Source organism: Myodes glareolus, chromosome 7 (assembly GCF_982192425.1).
Source record: "Myodes glareolus chromosome 7, mMyoGla1.1, whole genome shotgun sequence".
In the NCBI taxonomy this organism is placed as follows: domain Eukaryota; kingdom Metazoa; phylum Chordata; class Mammalia; order Rodentia; family Cricetidae; genus Myodes; species Myodes glareolus.
Window position 1 is genome coordinate 93,477,393 of NC_142032.1, and position 21,397 is coordinate 93,498,789.

General features: G+C 43.4%; 1 protein-coding gene and 1 non-coding gene across 2 annotated transcripts; both read left to right on the top strand.

Moving 5' to 3' along the window:
• Positions 1-735: 735 nt before the first annotated feature.
• Eif4g2 (eukaryotic translation initiation factor 4 gamma 2) lies at positions 736-12,082 on the top strand. The gene is made up of 23 exons (XM_087908699.1): positions 736-1,285; positions 1,451-1,462; positions 2,546-2,672; positions 3,021-3,086; positions 3,615-3,755; positions 4,525-4,627; positions 5,167-5,298; positions 5,391-5,457; positions 5,588-5,739; positions 6,070-6,180; positions 6,333-6,416; positions 6,506-6,604; positions 6,775-6,913; positions 6,994-7,154; positions 7,452-7,565; positions 8,144-8,269; positions 8,418-8,522; positions 8,618-8,833; positions 8,915-9,173; positions 9,280-9,484; positions 9,584-9,795; positions 9,899-10,020; positions 11,265-12,082. The coding sequence occupies exons 1-23, from the start codon at positions 736-738 to the stop codon at positions 11,328-11,330; spliced, it is 3,369 nt and encodes a 1,122-aa protein (XP_087764825.1). The 3' UTR covers positions 11,331-12,082.
• LOC125417244 (small nucleolar RNA SNORD97) lies at positions 7,618-7,798 on the top strand. Its single transcript, XR_007237092.1, has one exon. It is a non-coding gene; the product is annotated as a small nucleolar RNA SNORD97 (small nucleolar RNA).
• Positions 12,083-21,397: the final 9,315 nt, after the last annotated feature.

The window sequence follows — 21,397 nt, forward strand, 5'->3', positions numbered from 1 at the left end:
TGACCTCGAACTCACAGAGATCAGCCTGCCACCACAGCAGGACAGGACTAGGTCTTAAAACACCAAGATATGTCAAATTAAGTTTGGGTCTTTGAAAATCCAGTTCTTGGGTATTCCAAGGCATGATTTAAAAACACGTGCTTTTACTTTTGGTCAACCCTTTTACCAAAACTGCATGCTCAAACACGAAGATAGGGCTTTCTGTTGTTTACATACCTTCATTTTTGTAATGCTAAAATGTCGAAACAGTGACTGTGTGGTAGCACCCGCCTTTAATTCCAGCACTCGGGAAGCAACTCTGTGAGTTCGAGGTCAGCCTGGTCTAGACAACAAATTCCAGGACAGCCAAGGCACAAACAGGGGAACATAGACATAACCCATCCTTTAGCCTGTCACCTTTGTAATGCCTCGTTTTCCTTAATAACCCTAAGTAAGATCAAAAACACTGCACATCTAGAAATCCCTGGCCTCTACTTTCCTTTCCGGGCCGACCAAGGAGAGGTAATCTGCAACCCATCTTTAACATTTTTGAAATATGAAGAAAAAAAAGAATTAAAAACGAGTCTGCAATTTTACACCCTCCAAATGCCCGCTCTCTACAAACACAGTTATGCTAGCAGGCCTAACATAACTGAGTCTAGCTCGGGGCCAGCAGGGCGAACAGAGGAGAAGCTGCCTCCAGCCTAGGGTACAAAGGCAACCCTTTCCTTCGACTCTTTCCTCGTTCCTCTACAGATGGAGGGCCAACAAATAGAACGCGGCTTTCGGGCGGGCACACGTCCCTCTGCTCAGTCCGCAGGCCCGCCCGAGGCCAGGCCACGAGGCCACGCGGAGCTCTCGGGGCACAAGGCCCGAGCGGGTCAAGGAGAGGAAAGGAAGCTGCTCTTGGAGGCAAGCGTGAGATTCGGCCTCCAGAACAAAGCGCCGGCCCGGGGAGACGCGACGGCCCAGAGCCGCACACTCCCGGGGCTCCCAGCGCTACGCAAAAGCCCCGCAGCGCGCCGGCCCGCCGCCCTTACGCCACTGGCTTGGCCCCAGAGCCTTCGCGAATATGGCTTTGCGCACTGCGGCGGGGCTGCGCCGCAACCTAGCTTGCTCGGTGGCTCCTCCCCGCCGCCGTGCGCGGATTGGTGGCGGACGGAAGCCCGGCTGCTGATTGGACAGCAGAGAAGCCACTCGGGGAGGCTCCGGTGGGGCGGCCGCCCCGGAGTGATAAGTTGGGCTTCAGACACGCCTCGGCGCCAGCAGCGAGCCGGAGCTCTATGGAGGCGGCGGCGGGTACCAGGTGGCGGCTGCAGCGGCGACTCCTCTGAGCTGAGCGTTTCAGGCCATCCTCGACTCCTTCCTCCCCCTTCCCTTCCCCTTTTTTGTTTTCCGTTCCCCTTCCCCCTCCCTTCCCTGTCCCCGACGACCGGATCCAGAGGAGGCAGCTGCGGTGGCAGCTGCTGAGTTCTCGGTGAAGGTGAGTGGATCCGCCGAGCGGAGCCCTCTAAGATGGCCGCCGCCCCTGGCGCCGCTTCTTGTCGAGTGGTACAAAATGGCGGCGGCAGGCGGAGCCGGGCGGGGCTGCTCTCCTCTGCCTCTGGGCCACCTAGAAATCCCAGGCTTCTGCTCCCCTTCCCGGGCCGGCCCGGGAGAGGCAGTCTGCAGTCTGCGCTGAGTGGCGGGCGCGGCGCGAGGACGGCGTGCGAGCGTGGCGGGCCTCGCGCCTCGGCGGGAGGGACGCGGCCCGCGGCGGGGCCCGGCCGTTGGCGCGGGACCAGCGAGGCGGACGAGTCCGGAGCCCGGCCTCCCAGTGGGGAGGAGGTGTGTGGGCCCTGTGGCCGGTCGCCGCGCTCAGGGAGGGCGAGGCGCCGCGCTGTCACCGGGGACTTCGAGCGGAGGCGGCGGGCGGACGGAAGGCCACCTTCCTGCGGGAGAACAAAGGGCCGCCCGGAGGGGGCGCCTCCCGCCCGGCCCCGGCCCTCGTCGGTCGGAAGCCCGGCCACACTGGCCTTGTGGGAGGAACCCGCTGCTCTTTTGTTCGCGCGTAGTGGGGCGGAGGTTCCCGCTGCCATGTTGTGGCCCCGCTCTTCCGGCGGCTTTCCACACGCGCCCTGTGGGAAGGGGTGAAAGGACGGGCGGAGGACAGAGCCGTCCCGGCGGCGAGTAGGGAGACCTTGGCCGGCCTGGCCCTGCTCGGGCCGCGCACGGCAGTGCGGCAACCACGGGCCACCGCCGGTGCTGAAAGCGTTTCTGTTAGATTTTAAAGGCCCCGGAATATGGCTACGTTCTAGGCAGTATCCAGATGTTCTTGACACCCCCCCCCCCAACACACACAAACACAAAGGCTGTTCCTGGCATCCTTGACCACTAAGGGAATCCACGTATCTAAACAAGATTTCACTGTGTGTTTGTGGTTTTGACTTTGTTCTATTTTAGTCTTCTAAGGGCTGCAGTGCAGTGAAAGTTAATCAGCTGCAGTGAGAGCCGAAATAGATTAGAGCGAGGGTTTATACATGTGTTTGTTGGCAGCACCTAATTTTGGCGTTCTCTCTCGTTCCAGGCTTTTCGTTTGTACCATCCCCTCCCCTCCCCACCCCATCCATTAATATTATTCTTTTGAAGATTCTTCGTTGTCAAGCCGCCAAAGTGGAGAGTGCGATCGCAGAAGGGGGTGCTTCTCGTTTCAGGTATAGTTTTGGGTAGGGCGGTAGGTAACATAGGAGGCCTTTTGAAAATGAAACCGCTACTAAATCGCACTTATGTGCTGTGTCTCTTAGAGTATAGGGTATACTGGGGGCGCATCAGATCCTGGGACTGGAGTTAAAGACATTTGGGAGCTGCCCTATGGGTGTTAGCATTGAACCCTTGTCCTCGGGAAGAACAGCCAGCTCTCAAACCGCTGAGCCATCTCTAGCCTCTGGTTCATTTTCTTTTAGGCCAAAGTTCAGTCTTGGTTGTGGTGCAATTTCTAAAATATAAATAGGTTCCCATTTGAGTGAGACCTAATTGGTAAAGTAAACATTTCTTTTGAATAGTGCTTCTTCGGGCGGAGGAGGAAGTAGGGGTGCACCTCAGCACTATCCCAAGACTGCTGGCAACAGGTATGGTAACTGGTAAAGACAGTGACTGGATTTTATTAATTAAAGACTTCTCCATGCCTAACAGGATAACCCTTGGGAAATCACCTGTAATCCTGATGTGAATCCTGATGTGAATTCATAATTTCAAACTGTTTCCATCCTCTTGGTTCATATTTGCTGACTCCAAAATAATTGTCCCTACTTTTTGATATTTGTGATGTGGTCTGTGTGGAACATGCTTGTTAAGCGTGTTGGTGTTAAGTCTCAAGGTTGGGTTCCTGGATCAGCAGGGTTTTTTGACATGATCTAGGAATATATTGCCAGAAATGGAAATTCTAAAGTACTAGAGCAGAAATTGGGAATGGGCCTCCCAGTCATTTTAAGCCTAAAGACTTCCAGGATTGCTTTGTTGTATGGGAAGAATATAAAGCCTAAGATTTGTTTCGTTTTATTTTTACTTAGCAAAGTGGTGGGACATTTGTTAAATGAGTGAATACTGTTTTAGGTTTTCTAATTGTAAGCTACTTTGTTGATGTTTTATTAAACTAGCGAGTTCCTGGGGAAAACCCCAGGGCAAAACGCTCAGAAATGGATTCCTGCACGAAGCACTAGACGAGATGACAACTCCGCAGCAAACAACTCCGCAAATGAAAAAGAACGACATGATGCAATCTTCAGGAAAGTAAGAGGGTAAGTGTCTGGCTGTGCTGTTCTCTACTATGTATGCTGCACAGTGCACAGAAATGATTCAACATTTTAGTGGATTCTCTTGCCAACAATATTCTAAAAATCTTTTGACGAGGAGTCCGTTGCCCATAGGTGTCTGGCTACAAGGGATATTTATTACCTGTGAGCTTATGCTAACTTTTCCATGTTGTTCTGGTTTGTAACATCAGTGATGTGATATAACCATCTTAGCCTATGGTCAATTTCAGATAATGAGAACCTTGTGCTCTGAGTTTTGAGAATGGTATCTGTGAAACTGCAGAAAAGCTCAGATAATATGATTCAGATGTCATAGTCTTTATCTGTGAGCTTATTTCAACATCTCTTTGATTAGATGAAAAATGAACATTACTATAATAGCATGCACAAGGTTTACATAGGCCCAAGGTTAGACAAGAAACTACTGGGAGACATGGGAAATATTTTATTTTTCCATGGAGTGATGATATATCAGTCAGCCACACTCCAAGATAAGGCCCTATGATTAGGAACAAATGACAATTTTTTTTTTCTTAGAGAAAGAACATGAAATGGGGGAGGAGTGGAGCTGAAGGTCAGGAAAGACTATAATAAAAAAAATACTATATGGCATTATCAAAGAATAAATAGGAAAGAAAGGAGAACATTTTTCCCTGTTTAGGGAGTTAGTAAAAGGGAAGTCAAAATTTAAATGCTATTTTACAGCTTAGAAAATAATTGTTAACCCATACTTGAAATGTGTTTTTCCCCCCAGCATACTAAATAAGCTTACTCCTGAAAAGTTTGACAAGCTATGCCTTGAGCTCCTCAATGTGGGTGTAGAGTCTAAACTCATCCTTAAAGGGGTCATACTGCTGGTAAGTTTAAAATGTAACTAAAGGGGGGCAGAAAATTTACAGACACAAGTTTCTTACATTTAATTACTGCATTAAATCATGAGAGGTCCTGGATACGGATATGTGTTTCTGAATAATGATAATAAAAACAGAACTACTTTGAATGACATTAGGATTCAAGAAGTGAACCTTGAATCCTCATTTTCCTTGGTTTATCAAGTTGTCTGGAAACAGCTGCTGAGTTCTTTCCGTTGTGAAAGTGGTTTTGGGGGTTTATGATGATTCATATTGGATTCTGGCATCTTGTTTTACATGACTATCAACCACAGAGTTGCATGTTTAACGGTGTCTTTGATTTATAGTTTTCTTGCTGGGGATGTGTGTGCAATATAAGATTTATTAGATTGTACCACAGATATTTTTAAAGCTTTTATATTTTTGAGGTGTTGTCCAAATGAATTGAGACTGTCTGTAGCTTGATGTGAGGGTTAAGGCTGTTTTAAAAGAGGGCTCCTTCAGCCTCTTAATCATCATGGTTTGCTTCTTAATGGCTTCTGTAGATTGTGGACAAAGCCCTAGAAGAGCCAAAGTATAGCTCACTGTATGCTCAGCTATGTCTGCGATTGGCAGAAGATGCACCAAACTTTGATGGCCCAGCAGCAGAGGGTCAACCAGGACAGAAGCAAAGCACAGTGAGTGACAGTTTTTGTTTGCTTTGTTATAAATTAGTTTGGAAGATTTTTTTTATTTAGCAAAGTTTGTAATGCCTTTTGTTTGCAAATAGACATTCAGACGCCTCTTGATTTCCAAATTGCAAGATGAATTTGAAAACCGAACCAGAAATGTTGATGGTAAGCATTTAAATTTGCTATTAACTAGTACTGGTGTTTTTATTAACATTTGTGCCTTCTGTGGCCTAAGTCAGAACACTTGCAAGAATGGTTCTAAGTGTTCTTTATTCTGTTTGCCTCCCCTCCTCAGTCTATGATAAGCGTGAAAATCCCCTCCTCCCTGAGGAGGAGGAACAAAGAGCTATTGCTAAGATCAAGATGTTGGGGAACATCAAATTCATTGGAGAACTTGGCAAGCTTGATCTTATTCACGAATCTATCCTTCATAAGTGCATCAAAACAGTAAGTATGGAGTAGCTTAGAGTGAGGTAGTCAATAAGAATGTCCTTATTTAGGGAAAGTTAGTCAATTGCTGCATATCTGAAAAGGTAGCTGGCTACTAATACTAACATAGTTTAGTAATCAGAGAAACTCAATTTCAAAGTACTTTTTAAAGTAGAGGTAGATTGGATTGCTTTGTCTGTGTTAATTCATAGAGGAATTTCTTCAACACAGACAGGTAGGAAAGCGTTGTCTTGCATGCTCTAGGAATTAAGAGTCAGTCCAAACCTAAGGAAGGAAATGACTACATAAACCAGATAACTAAAATTTTAAAACATGTTCTTTTGGTAGCTTTTGGAAAAGAAAAAGAGAGTCCAACTTAAAGATATGGGAGAGGATTTGGAGTGCCTCTGTCAGATAATGAGGACAGTGGGACCTCGATTAGACCATGAACGAGCCAAGGTATGCTTTTACTGAGAACGGTGAGGTGGTGTGTCTTGTGAGTTGGGGATTGCTCTAGTTGCCTTTACCCTATAGCATGATGATTCAAAATGCCTTAGGTAGTATACATTTATCTTAGTTCTAATTGTGTTTTTGTTTTATCTTTTTATCAGTCCTTAATGGATCAGTACTTTGCCAGAATGTGTTCCTTAATGTTAAGTAAGGAATTGCCAGCAAGGATTCGTTTCCTACTGCAGGTAAGATTTTTTTTCAACAATGTCCAATAAGCTTGAGGTTTTTTCCTTTGGAATAGTAAGTTAAAATTTAAACTTTTTTAAAATTGCAGGATACCGTAGAGTTGCGAGAACACCATTGGGTTCCTCGCAAGGCTTTTCTTGACAATGGACCAAAGACGATCAATCAAATCCGTCAAGATGCAGTAAAAGTGAGATTTTTCAGTTTCTTTTTCTTTTCCATAGTAGTGTAGTCCTTTCCTTAACTCTTAAAATCTAGAATTAGTGTCCTTCATGCCATTTTGGAGAGAAGTTCTAGAACTGTAAATAAGGTAATCCAGGGTCTACAGGCAACAGTACTTACCCACTTTTCTTCTCAAAGGATCTAGGAGTGTTTATTCCTGCTCCTATGGCTCAAGGGAGGAATGACTTCTTCCTGGAGGGACCGTTCATGCCGCCAAGGATGAAAATGGATAGGGACCCACTTGGGGGACTCGCTGATATGTTTGGACAAATGCCGGGTAATTTTAAGTAAAGCAGTGTTTTGGTTAAACTAAGGTTAATGCTTTAGTGAAGTTCTAAGACTTGTGTGTATTTTAAGGTAGTGGAATTGGTACTGGTCCAGGAGTTATCCAGGATAGATTTTCACCCACGATGGGACGACATCGTTCAAATCAGCTCTTCAATGGCCATGGGGGGCACATCATGCCTCCCACACAATCGCAGTTTGGAGAGATGGGGGGCAAATTTATGAAAAGCCAGGTAAGACTTTGAGAGTGTTTATAGTGTTTAGGGCTAACCTTAGGTTCAATACATTATGTCCTTTATTGTTTGTTTTTAAATGACACTGAGTTTTAATGCTTTTTTTTTTGCTTATCCAAATTACCAACTGACTATTTTAATTTTAAAATTAGTAAAAATCACATCACTTTATTCAACAGATAGGTTAGATATTCTTCCCTGTTTCATCTTTTCTGGGCAAAGCAATGGCTTGGCTCATTCCCTTGGTACTCGATTACCATAATTTTTATCTAGACTTTCTCTCCCTTTCTGAAATAGGGGCTAAGCCAGCTCTACCATAACCAGAGTCAGGGACTCTTATCCCAGCTGCAAGGACAGTCGAAGGATATGCCACCTCGGTTTTCTAAGAAAGGACAGCTTAATGCAGATGAGGTACATTTGCCTACATTACTTCTATGCAGTAGATTGTCAGTGCAGGAGTCTCTTGCCCGATGATTATAAAATGACGCGAAAGAGGACTTGAAGCTGGATTCTTTTCCTTTTTCTCTCTGTTCTCCTCATTGTCTAACTCTTCTATTTCCCTCCCCTCCCACTTTCCTCTGCTTCTTTTTCTCTCTTTGGATGTCCAGCGTCCTATGAGCGAAGATTATGAGATATGAGGGCAAGTTTCTAAGTAACTTTTACTAGTTAGCATGAGAAATCGTTAAGATGTTGGTGGATTTCTCTGTAAGTAGAATAAAGAGTATCTATATTGCTGATATTGGGTGAATTATGTTACAAACTAAGGTTTGTAAACAGTATCTTTCTCTTTTCCTCCAGTATCTTATTCATTAAATCAGATTACTTTTTCCAGAAGTTAAATTTATCACGTGATATGAAGTAACTCTTTGTTTTTAGAGAATTATGTCTCTGTCATAATTATTAGGTTTGTATAGGATTCTATACATTTGACATTTAATGTTTATTAGCTCTGTTAACTTGGTTATGTGTTGATTTGTTTTTGATTTTAGATTAGTTTGAGGCCTGCTCAGTCGTTCCTAATGAATAAAAATCAGGTGCCAAAGCTTCAGCCCCAGATAACTATGATCCCTCCCAGTGCACAGCCACCACGCACTCAAACACCACCTCTGGGACAGGTATGGGCCCCAAACTATCTGCCCCCTGAAGATGAGTGAGAATTCTGTTTTCTTCCCTCTGTTTCAGGTGGTACTGTTCTTTTTGGTTCCTTACATTTTGATTACACATTTTGATGAAATGTGTTATGTGCTGCTTGTTTGCCTTTAGACACCACAACTTGGTCTCAAAACTAATCCACCACTTATCCAGGAAAAGCCTGCCAAGACTAGCAAAAAGCCACCACCATCAAAGGAAGAACTACTTAAACAGACTGTAAGTTTTAGATACCCCCCCCCCCCCCAGTCATCTCTTGCTTAAACATTTGAGGACAGGGAACACTGATGGGAATCTGATTGTGTTCTTCTCAGGAAGCCGTTGTGACTGAATATCTGAATAGTGGAAATGCAAATGAAGCCGTCAATGGCATGAGAGAAATGAGAGCCCCGAAACACTTTCTTCCTGAGATGTTAAGCAAAGTGATCATCCTGTCACTAGATAGAAGTGATGAAGATAAAGAAAAAGCGAGCTCTTTGATCAGTTTACTCAAACAGGAAGGAATAGCCACAAGTGACAACTTCATGCAGGTAGAACATTGTACTGATTGGGTAATAGCTCTTTCCAGTTGTGGGTGGAAGCTAATAACTGTTTTGAATATTCTTCCCAAGGCTTTCCTGAACGTGCTGGAGCAGTGCCCCAAACTGGAGGTTGACATCCCCTTGGTGAAGTCTTATTTGGCACAGTTTGCAGCTCGTGCTATAATTTCAGAGTTGGTGAGCATTTCAGAACTAGCTCAACCACTGGAGAGTGGCACCCACTTCCCTCTCTTCTTACTTTGTCTTCAACAATTAGCTAAATTACAAGATCGAGAATGGCTAACTGAACTTTTTCAACAAAGCAAGGTCAATATGCAGAAAATGCTGCCAGGTAAGAGCTGACTGACTTAGTTAACAAGTGATTTTTGTGTACTAGGAAAGTATTTGTAAAATGGTCTAGATAAGTCAACTTGGTAAAATGAGAATTGTCTTTGCAGAAATTGATCAGAATAAAGATCGAATGTTGGAGATTCTGGAAGGAAAGGGATTGAGTTTCTTATTCCCACTCCTTAAATTGGAGAAGGAACTGTTGAAGCAAATTAAGCTGGATCCATCCCCTCAAACTATATATAAATGGATTAAAGATAACATCTCTCCCAAACTTCATGTAGATAAAGGATTTGTGAACATCTTAATGACCAGGTAAGATGAATGGTTTTCACTTGCTAGAAAGTCTACAGGGCAGAGGCCCAAGAGCTGGTGTTGAGCTAGACAATTTCTAACATGATGTCTGCCGTTCAGCTTCTTACAGTACATTTCTAGTGAAGTAAGCCCACCTAGTGATGAAACAGATTCTTCCTCTGCTCCTTCCAAAGAACAGTTAGAGCAGGAGAAACAACTGCTGCTCTCTTTCAAGCCAGTGATGCAGAAATTCCTTCATGATCATGTGGATCTCCAGGTCAGTGCCCTGTATGCTCTGCAGGTGCACTGTTACAACAGCAGCTTCCCGAAAGGTGAGGTGACTGTCCAAAGGGAATGAGGGGCAGTCTGAAATAGCACACTGGAATGATGGAATTAATTACATGCTTTGGTTGTTTTTGTTTCATTTGTTCTAAGGCATGTTACTTCGATTTTTTGTTCATTTCTATGACATGGAAATTATTGAGGAGGAAGCTTTCTTGGCTTGGAAGGAAGACATAACTCAAGAGTTTCCAGGAAAAGGCAAGGCTTTGTTCCAGGTAAGCGCTTTGTTAAGATTTTTTTTGCTGTTGACTTGGCTTGGTTGTTTTCTTTTGGTAGTATTTTAAATGGACTTCTTCATAACTTCAATGCATCAAAAAGTATGTTAGTCTGCACTATTACAAGATGTGATTAAATAGGCAGTTAGCAAATGAGATGAAGATACAGGGGAGAATCATGCTTAAAAACCATAGTGCTTGTGTAAACGTGTTAAATTAGAGATAGGTAACAATTTTGGTGGCAAAGCTGCTTACATGGTTAACAGAATAAAGACATTTGGATTTAAAACTTAAAGTGAAAAAAGCATACTTTGTAGTTTGATATTGTTATTCAGTAGAATTAGAGCTCTGGAAATAGAACTTTACATGAAAGAACTCTAAATCCATAGTGTGCATAAAATTAGCTTTTTGGAGAATTTAAAAGTAGGAACTCAGCCTGGTACTAGCTAAAAGGTCTTAACACAATTCAGGTAGTTCTACTAATTTTTCCAAGGCCTCGGCTTTGAGGAAGCCCTGGTTTACAACTTCCTCCAATCTAAGGTTTATAAACCACTTTAAGGGTTGTTTTTAAGCATTTATCCCTTACTCCTGTTTTTGAGAGTCTGACATAGTAATTACAGAATGCAGCTTGGCGTGTTTGGTCTGGAAGAGTTGCTGTCTTTGACTAGCTGAAGACTAGTTAATTTTCCTAGGTGGTGTTTGTGCCTTGAAGCACAGCACTTTGGGGTTAGAGTCTGCGACCATCAGCTATGAGTTCAAGACAAGCCTGGACACTCAGTGTATGGGATCCTGTTCTCTGGTGGGCAACTAGAGAGAGAGCTCAGCAACTTAAAATGCTCAAAACTGTCTTATCTCCAGTTCCCAAAGGTCCAATCTCCTTTTTGGCTGTTGGGCCCTGTGCATACACAATCATATACCATTCAGTCATCCATACATGCACAAATGTTTTAAAGGAAGGAAGGCTAGAAATGGCTCAATAGGTAAAGCTTGTGAAGACCAGACTCCAGAATCAACTTAAAGATTTATTTTGTATGTATGTCTATAAAGGTGTCAGATCCCCTGGAATTGGAGCTATAGACAGTTCTGAGTTGCTGTGTAGGTGCTGGCTATTACTAAGCCCAAGTCCTCTGGAAGAGCAGTCAGTGCCTCTTTTAACCACTGGGCCATCTATCTCTCCAGCACCCTAAACCTAATGTTTATAATAATAGACTTAAGTTTTTTTTTATTATAAATTTAATTTACAGGTAAATCAGTGGCTAACCTGGCTAGAAACTGCTGAAGAAGAAGAATCAGAGGAAGAAGCTGACTAAAGAACCAGCCAAAGCCTTAAATTGTGCAAAGCATACTATGATGTAACTGCATTTGACCTAACCACTGCGAAAATTCATTCCGCTGTAACGTTTTTCACAATATTTAAAGCAGAAGCACGTCAGTAAGGTTTCCTTCTGCATAAGGTTTTTGTAGTGTGATGTCTTAATCATAGTCTACCATCAAATACTTTAGGAGTATCCTTAATGTTTAGATAGAATATTAGCAGCATGCAATAATTACATCCTAAGTTCTCAAGCAGAGGCAGTCTATTGCAAAGACCTTCTTTGCTGCCAGTTACCATAGGCTGTTTTTAAGTTAGAAAACTGAATAGCAACACTGAATACTGTAGAGATGCACTTTGCTCAGTAATACTTGAGTTGTTGCAATATTTGATTATCCATTTGGTTGTTACAGAAAAATTAACTGTAATTGATGGTTGTTGCCGTAATAGTATATTGCCTGTATTTCTACCTCTAGTAATGGGCTTTATGTGCTAGATTTTAATATCCTTGAGCCTGGGCAAGTGCACAAGTCTTTTTAAAAGAAACATGGTTTACTTGCACAAAACTGATCAGTTTTGAGAGATCTTTAATGCCCTTGAAGTGGTTTTTGTGGGTGTGAAACAAATGGTGAGAATTTGAATTGGTCCCTCTTATTATAGTATTGAAATTAAGTCTACTTAATTTATCAAGTCATGTTCATGCCCTGATTTTATATACTTGTATCTATCAATAAACATTGTGATACTTGATGTAGTTGTACATGACTTCAAATAGTACCTCCAAAGTTATGGAAAATTGTTCATTTTGTTTTGAGGTATGGACTTACCTCAGTTTAAGAACTTGGGAATTTTAACTTCATAGTCTTAACACCAGTGCTATTTAGTAGTGATTCACCCTGTAAGCATTATTAAGTTATAGTTCAGTTTTTCACCCTGTTTCTGTCAGTCTTGTAATGCAAGCTGTCAACTTGATCTGGAGCTGCCTTTACTGTTAAGAGACTTTTTGTGTCAACCCTGACTCTGCTTTCTAAGCACCTTAGGAATAAGCTTCCTCATCACTCCATCCTCTTTGAGGTACCTGCTTAGTCCTTAATCTCCATTTACTCTTCACAACAAAACAACCAGAGCAAGAAACTGAAAAACAAAACTGCCATGTGGTTTAGAACTCTGCAAATGCTAGGCTTTAAATTTATGATTTAAAAATTTAAATCATAAAATTGGCTCCTATTGCTTTCCATTTTTGTCTGGCCCTTGTAATATGTAGTTCCTTTACCTGGAACAGTGCTTTCCTTACCTCTTAACCTTCAGGTATTGGTTTAAATTTCACTCGATTTGCCTTCTTCCTCTGCCAGGACAAGAGAGGAGTTTCTATCAGTCAAGGGTTCCTTTTGAGGTGTGACTGAAAGGTCCACGGGGAACCCAGAGAACAATGGACCACAGAAATAGCTTGACTGGGTCAAGTCCCACTGTGTTCCCTGCATCCCCTGCCAATATCTTCTCAGGTGTCACCAGCTCCAGAAGCCTGCAGTGGAATGAGTAGGGACAGATAGGCCCTTTGCTCCCTCCCAAAAGAACCCTGGTCTGCTTTGGTGGCTTTGTCATCAACTCTCTCAGTGGAGTATAAGAAACTGAGAAAAGTTGTTGAAGTTGAGAGCCAAGGATAATTGTGGGATTGAGGTTCATCCCACAGCTCAGCCTAGCCTGTGGTCTACTACCCATCTACCCCTTGTGAAAGCTGAGCTCCAAGGGGACAGGACAGTGTAGGTCTCATCACTGCTGAGTGGGATTTTTATGAGCTTCAATATTAGTGAATTTTGGGAATTAAGGATTTAAGGGAAATTCAAAATTAGGTTTAGGATCCAAAATGTCCTGGATAAAAGATTGTCTTTGAATCTGAAGATTGATTGACTGCATGGTAACTGAATTAGGGCTAACACACTAACTGAAATGATCTGTGTATTGCCCCACCCACTAGAAAAACTAGTAATGAATAAATGTTTGGATAGTGACCTGGGTTTTTCTCATTTGTTATACCCCTTAATTCTGATGTTTCAGAGCTTGCAACTTAGTTGCATCCAGACTTGACAATGCAGTGGTTACTTGAATGTGTGTGTGAGAGACATTTTTTAAGGCCCACTCAACAGTGAGTTCCTTGAAGAAAGCAGGCCCCTGGGGTGGGAAGACAGTCCTTGGGGTGGATGTTGTGGACCAGCTACAGACTTCAGGGTTGAGGTAGGGCAGAAGACAGACTATCTGACAAGTCCTAGGTAGACAAGAGCAGAACAGCAGAAACTGAACTTGGGAGTCACATGGAAGGGCCATTCCACACTCCCACATAACTTGGAACTTGAGTCTGGAAAACAAGACAGAATCAATCTACCCACTCACTGAGTGCTCTCGGAGCCCTTTGCCAGGCTCCAGGAGGGGACCTTGAAGACAGTGTGGACAGACACTAAAGTGTAAGACTCTTGGCAAAGTATGAATGACAGTGATGTGACTCAGGAGCAGGGCTGTTCAGGTCAGCAGAACACTCACACATCTTTTGGAACATGATGGTTGGCAGGAGAGAAACAACTGTTAAAGGGGTGGTAAGTATCTAATAGGCGGGAAAGAATGTTAGTGCTACTTGAAATGGTGTTCAGAGAAAGCCACCTGTGGGGGAGATAAAGATCAAAGTTCAGGAGGGAATCAAGCCATGAGAGCATTCAGGCAGAAGGAAGCAAGTCCACAGGCCCTCAGATGGGGATGGATGCTTACTGAGTTCAGGGTGGTTGAACAGAGTAAGGTGGCCTGAGGTTGGATAGAGATTGATGGGGGTGATTGGTAGAACCAGTCTGATGTAATAGATACCTTTATTCAAAGAAGAATGGGTAATTTTATCTAACAGTGATAACTAAAATGATCCAGTGTCTGCATTTGGTTGATTATTCTAGCCAACATTCACTGAACATTTAGATTGAAGTAAACAGATTCATCCCATCTAATCTTCCTAGCATCCCCGGGTAGTATACTATCTCTATTGATGCAGAAACAATAGAAAGTCAGACATCTTGTCCAAGAGCTGTAAGTAGTTCCAACCCCAGCCTTGCATTGTGGTCCAGTTACTGCTCACTTTATTCAGTCTGGGACCCCAGCTCAAGGATGATGCCACCCACATTCAGGTGAGGCTTCTCCCTTCAGTTAAAACTTTGTGGAACAAGAATAATTGGAGAGATAGTTCAGCGGTCCTGAGTTCAGTTCCCAGCAAACCACGTAACTCAGTGGGATCTGATGCCCTCTTCTGGCGTGCAGGCAAACAGCATTCATATGTGTATGTATGTATGTATGTGTGTGTGTGTGTGTGTGTGTGTATATATATATATATATATATATATATATATATATAAAAACTGGAAATAGACACACCCAGGGATTTACATACATGGTGATTATAAATTTAAACAAGTTAGCAAGGAAGGTTAGCTATCATCCAGAGAGAAGCTTCATTTTTTTTTAAGATTTGTGTGTTTGTGTAGTGCACAGCACTTGCATGGGGAGAGGACAACTTTCCAGAAGTCCATTTTCTACCTTGTTTGTGAGGGTCTCTGTTCTACCACAGCACAGCGGTGAGTTTCCGTCCGATTCTGTCTCCACTTTTCCATCTCATCGTAGGAATGCTAGACTTACAGACATGAGCCACTTCAGCTGGCTTTTAAGGTTGGTTTTTGGGATTCAGTTCAGGTCATCTGTCTTGTACAGCAAGTGCCATGTCACCAGCCCCGTTTGATTTCTTTTCCCTTTTTCTGCACTCCTTCCTATAACATGACTGGTTAAGCACTCCTGTGTGACTTACTGGGATGGAAATGCTGTGGATAAATGTCTATTTACCCCATATAGAGCATGGACGACAGAACGGGGAGCCAATGAATTTATTAGCATTTTTTTCCAGAAGCATGAATGAAGAGGGTACCAGCACTCACCTTTCTCTGCTTCCTGATTGTGGGTACCTTGTAACCAGTGACATCACACTACCACTATACCTTCCTGACCTTCATAGACTATATCCTCTTGAGCTGTATTCCAGAGCAAGCCCCTCCCACAATAAATTGCTTGTTAGCTATTTTGGTCTCATTAACAAGAAAAGTTACTGGTGGTTTGAATGGGAAATGTCCCCTGTAGGCACATGTAACTAAATACTTGGTTTCCCAGCTGGTTGCACTCTTTGGGGAGGTTATGAAATCCTTAGGAAGCAGAGCCTTGCTGGAGGCAGTTCACTGGGGACAGGATTCCAAGGTTTATTGCCTCATCCCACTTCAGTTCTTTCTGTTTCAGTAGAAATGACATCAGCCAGCAACCCTGCTCTGGCCACTTGCTGCCATGCCTTCTCACCATTATGGACTCCTTTGGAACCATAAACCAAAATGAATTCTTAGCCATTGGTATGGTTGTGGAGTTTTGTCACAGCAACAGAAAAATACGAAAGGCAGTAACTTAGGAACTATCTTGTGAATAGGCTGCAGTCACCATAGGATTGGACCATAAGACCTGGAGTACACACACTGGCCCAAACACCTCTGCAATGGGCTGGATTGTATCCCTCCCCCAAGTCAAAAGGCCTGAATGTGGTCTCACTTGGAAAAGGTCTTTGCCAGTGGTACAATGAAGTCCTGAGGATGGTTCCTAGTCTTGAACCATTATGATGTCTTTACAGAAAGAGAAGAAACAGATTTTGTCAGTTGATGACACAGACAGAGATAGGAGGGATGCCTCTAGATATGGACGGATACTTCTAGACATGGAAGGATGCCTCTAGACACAGAGGGATACACTAGACATGGAAGGATGCCTCTAGACACAGAGGGATACTCTAGACATGGAAGGATGCCTTTAGACACAGAGGGATACTCTAGGCATGGAGGGATGCCTCTAGACATGGACGGATACTTCTAGACATGGAAGGATGCCTCTAGACACAGAGGGATACTCTAGACATGGAAGGATGCCTCTAGACACAGAAGGATACCTCTAGACATGGAGGGATACTCAAGATTGTAGGCAACACTAGAAGGCACTTTTTTCTTCTCTAGGCTTTTTGCATTTAAGACACCCCATTCCTGCAGGAACAAATACCCCTGCGATTCCCCAGCACCATCCCCCTTCAAGGACTACCATGCCTTCCAGCTCACTCCTCTCACCTCCCTGGAACTCCAAAGCCACTTCACTCAATGCTACAAACCTTTAATACAGTTCCTCAGGCTGTGGAGAACCCCAACCATAAAATTATTTTCATTGCTACTTCATAACTAATTTTGCTACTGTTAAGAATCATAATGTAAACCAGGTGGTGGTGGCACAGGTCTTTAATCCCAGCACTCGGTGGGCAGAGGCAGGTGAATCTCTGTGAGGTCAAGGCCATCCTGGTCTACAGAGCAAGTTCCAGGACTACTGGGAAACCCTGTCTCGAAATCCCCCCTCCCAAAAAAGAATCATAATGTAACAATTTTTGGAAATAGAGGTTTGCCACAGGGGTTGCTACCCACAGGTTGACAAACCAAGAAAGAGTATGTCACGAGTGAAGAAATGAGAGCACTCTATTTGATTCTCAGAAGAATTCTCTGGAAAAGCTTACAGGAGACATTCGTTTTAGCAATGAAAAAATAGAAAATAAAAAGTGAAAGAAAAAATTATTCTGGTAATTTTTATAACTTGGTGGGGAATGACCTTTTGGGAAAGTTTCAGATTTTTATTTTATTATGTATGCCATGTTCTGCCTGCATGTGTGCCTGCAGGCCAAAAGAGGGCACCAGATCTCATTACAGATAGTTGTGAGTCACCATGCGGTTGCTGGGAATTGAACTCAGGACCTCTGGAAAAGCAACCAGTGCTCTTAACCTTTAAGCCACCTCTCCAGCCCAAGTTTCAGATTTTTAAGGAGCTTAAAGTTTATATAATTTATTACGTAAAATTATGGAGTCAATGCAGGGTCTTCAAGGATCCCTGAGTGAAAATCACATTTGTGTGAAAATACTTAAAGCCTAAAGGCAGATGGCAGCATGGGGTGAGAGGGTGGTCAATATGCCTGATTCAAACACACAGAGATTAATGGCACGCTGATGAAAATCTGTCATGCACACCTCAGAAGTTGACCACATAAGCTCTTCACATATCAGGCAGAAAAAAGAGCAATGTCTCAAGCCCTAAGATGGAGACGATGTTTATTCCAATTCAGACAAGTAGGCAGGCACGATTGTTTGAAAAGGTCCTGTCTGTCGGGGGCCTGGGAACTCAGAGTTTGAATAACTCTAAATATCATATTTTCTTTTCCTAATGCAGCAGTTGAAATTGGAGTTTATTTCCAAGTACAATGGGGAAACTCTTGATACAGCATCCGTGGCAGCCATTTTGTGGTATTTTATTTGTTTTCAATACTGGAGATGAAACTCAAGGTCTCATATGTGCTAAGCGAGAATTTTACCACTAAGCTACAAACCTTCTCTCCAGACTTGCAAATTGTAATGTCCAAATTACTCTTCAGGAAAAAAGCAAAAACAAAAATCCAGCACTCATCATTTCTTCCCAGCCACACAAGGGCTTCCAGTTACTTGTTCTGAACCGTTCTGTTTGGGATGACACATCCCTTTAAAACTGCTGGTTTGAGATGTCCAGGAAGCCTCTTGAAAGGGTTGGCAAAGCATAGATAGATAGATAGATAGATAGATAGATACATACATACATACATACATACATACATACATACATACACACACACATACATACATAGATACATAGATGTGTACCGTTTATTTGCAGTACCTGTGGGGGCCAGAAGATGGCACCATCCTGGTGCTGGAGTTACAGGTGTTGTGAGCTGTTATATGAGGGCCAGGAATTGAATTCATGTCCTCTTTTCCTCTTTACCACTAAGGACACATGTTTCTGTAAGATTTATTCTTTTTTTCTTTCTTTTTCTTTTCTTTCTTTCTTTTTTTTTTTTTTTTTTGAGACAGGGTTTCTCTGCGTACAGCTCTGGCTCTCCTGGAACTTGCTCTGTAGAACTGGCTGGCCTCAAACCTGGAAATCTGCCTGCCTCTGCCTCCTGAGTGCTGGGACTAAAGGCGTGCACCACCACTGCCCAGCTATTTTTATTATTTTTAATTGTGTTTCTGAGATTATATCTGTGTGGGACTGTGTGCATGGATGAAGGTGCCCATGGAAGCAAGCGGTTTCAGATCTTCCACAAGCTGGAGTTACAGGAGATTGGTGCTAGAAGCTGAACTTGGATCCTCTGAAAGAGCAAGCAGTGTGAGCTCTTACACTGAGCCATCTCTCTCCAGCTCCAAGTACTTTTAAAAGCAGTACATTGAATGAAAGAGAGACCTCACCTACTGGGTAAACGGGAGGGTCAGCTGTCCTAATTGCTCATTCTACTGGAGCTCAGGATAACATGTCTAGCTGAGCAGGGACTCAGATACTCACAGCCTGGACTTAACTTCAAGCAACACAATGGTGATATTCTCTCAAAAACCACGGGGGCAAGCCACTGGCCAGAGATTTTATGTAGAGTTTAATGAAATTATTTTATGAAATGTGGGCAGAAGAAAACACTGGTTGTTAACACACACTAATATAATATGTGCTTTTAATGTGCATTTTAATATAACAATGAATGAAATATTAGTAGCTGAACTATTTCACATACCTCCCAAAGGCTTACAAATTTGAGTTAATAATTTATGCTAATGACATCTTATTTTGTGTGTAGGTGTGTATGTATGTATGAGCATGTGCAAGCCATGGTGTGCATGTGGAGACCAGAAGACAGCTGGAGGGTTCTCTCCTTCCAACATTTTGGCTCCAGAGTAAAGCTTGTTGACAAGCATGTTTACCTGCTAAGCCATCTCTCTGGCCCGCAGACCCCTTCCAAGTGGAGAGAGAACCTTCCTAGGGACACATGGCTGCTGTCTCACAGTGCACACATCCACATGACTCCAACCCACTGAACTCGCGAGAACTCAGGATGGAAGAGAGAGGAGTCAGGCACTACAAAGAACCAAAAGTCAAATTACTGCCCAGAGCTTCCATCTTTAGATAAATGTGATTTTGTTTTGTTTTGTTTGAGATGATGTCTCACCATATAGTCCAGGCTGGCCTCAAGCTTTTGATCCTCCTACCTTCTGCTCATAAGTGCTGGGATTAGCCACCACTTCTGTCAAGAAATGCAAAGAACAAAAACTAAATGAACACTTCTTGCTCAGTCTTAATGACGGGGGACCTTCGGAAACAGATAGGAAAGACATGAGGTCTGCTCTTTGTTGAGGCTGGGAACCAGACGCCTGACTGGGAATAAGAGTTAATGTAGAAAGACAGACACGGGTAACATAGATCTGGGATCCGGTGCCCTGTGCTCAGACGGGGAGATGAACCAGCAACCTGGATGCTCAGCGCATGAACGAGGACTACAGCAAGCTCATCTCAGTAGGGTGTCTCTGTGGGGGAGGGGGATTTCATCAGTTTGAACACACTGATAATAAACACAGAGTCACCAGTAACGCACTGATTGGTGTTGCACTAAGGTCAGAAATCAAAGCCCTTCTTTCCTCCTGGTGACATCTAACCAAGAGTGAACCCAGACTGGAATTCTCTGCTCTGTCTTCTCCACGCCTGCCTTCGTTCCTGCTTGTCTGCTGTATGAATCTGTATCTATGCCTGCCTAACGCTGTCTTTTGAATCTGTCTGTCCCCGTCTGTGCCTGTCCTTTGATCTCTTTCTTAATTGAACAGCATAGAAAGCATCAGACGGGAAAGGAATGAGGTACTTTACAGAAATCTTTAATCATTTTACAAGGGATTAAGTCATTGACTCTACTGATCCCCACTGACTCAGATAACAAACACTAGCAAATGATGCCCAAATGCTGCATTCAGCATTTATAGTAGATATTCATTTTAAGACTGCTGTTAGCCTATTTCCAACAAATGATTATCATAAACTGCAAACACACACACACACACACTTACTACTTTTGGGTCAGGGACATGGAAGTGCTTTTTTTTTTTGTATTTTGAGACAGGGTTTCTCTGTAGCTTTGAAGCCTATCCTGGAAACTAGCTCTTGTAGATCAGGCTGGCCTCGAACTCACAGACTCACAGAGATCTGCCTGCCTCTGCCTCCCAAGTGCCGGGATTAAAGGCATGCACCACCACCACCCGGCAGAAGTTGCATATTTTAAGATTGCAACTCAGTACTAGTTTCAATGTAAAAGCTGATTACAGGGGAAATCCAAGGCAAGTAATGTCGTTCCAGTGTTCTCTTGAAAGCAGGCTAAACAAACTCGCTGAATACACAGTCGGATGGCGTTCTTTTTTTTAAAAATATTTATTTATTATGTATACAATATTCTGCCAGTATGTATGCTTGCAGGACAAAAGAGGGCACCAGACCTCATTACAGATGGTTGTGAGCCACCATGTGGTTGCTGGGAATTGAACTCAGGACCTTTGGAAGAGCAGGCAATGCTCTTAACTGCTGAGCCATCTCTCCAGCCCCCCGGATGGTGTTCTTATATACCTTCAGGGTGTATTAGTAACTCTGGTTGTGAGGTCCTCAAAAGTTTCAGTCTCTTAAAACGTAAGATATGTTTTCAGAACCACCCATTGCACGAGGTATGAGCGCACAGCCATCCAGGATAAGGGGCCGCCATGAGTACTTCTTGCACATACTGTCTTCACCTACAGGTCACCCCTTTGTCAACACTTGGACCAGGAGAATGTCTTGGCATTCCCATGGCTCTGAGGCATTGTGCTCTTGACACGGCAGGTCATGAATGTTCATACACACAGGGGTACACCCACTCCCCACAGTTCTTGAATTCTCTGGTGGGGGTTTTCCAGCAGGCCATTTCAATTAGCAGTGTGAGAATCTCTAGGGTCACACGAGAGAGCTCCACACACTACAGTTTCTTCAGCAGCACTGGACAATGACCAGTGTCCAAATTAAACCCTATGCTGGCCAAAGAGGGCCCGTTTAGGTTTATATCCTGCACACAGAAGTCTGCTGGGGGAGGTGCGTGAGACGTCCTAGCAAGTA

Coding starts and splice junctions, on each gene's coding strand:
- Eif4g2 (XM_087908699.1), top strand. CDS start 736: ATGGAGGGCCAACAAATAGAACGCGGCTTTCGGGCGGGCACACGTCCC. Junction 4,628..5,166: donor TTAAAGGGGTCATACTGCTG/GTAAGTTTAAAA, acceptor TGGCTTCTGTAG/ATTGTGGACAAAGCCCTAGA. Junction 6,914..6,993: donor TATGTTTGGACAAATGCCGG/GTAATTTTAAGT, acceptor GTGTATTTTAAG/GTAGTGGAATTGGTACTGGT.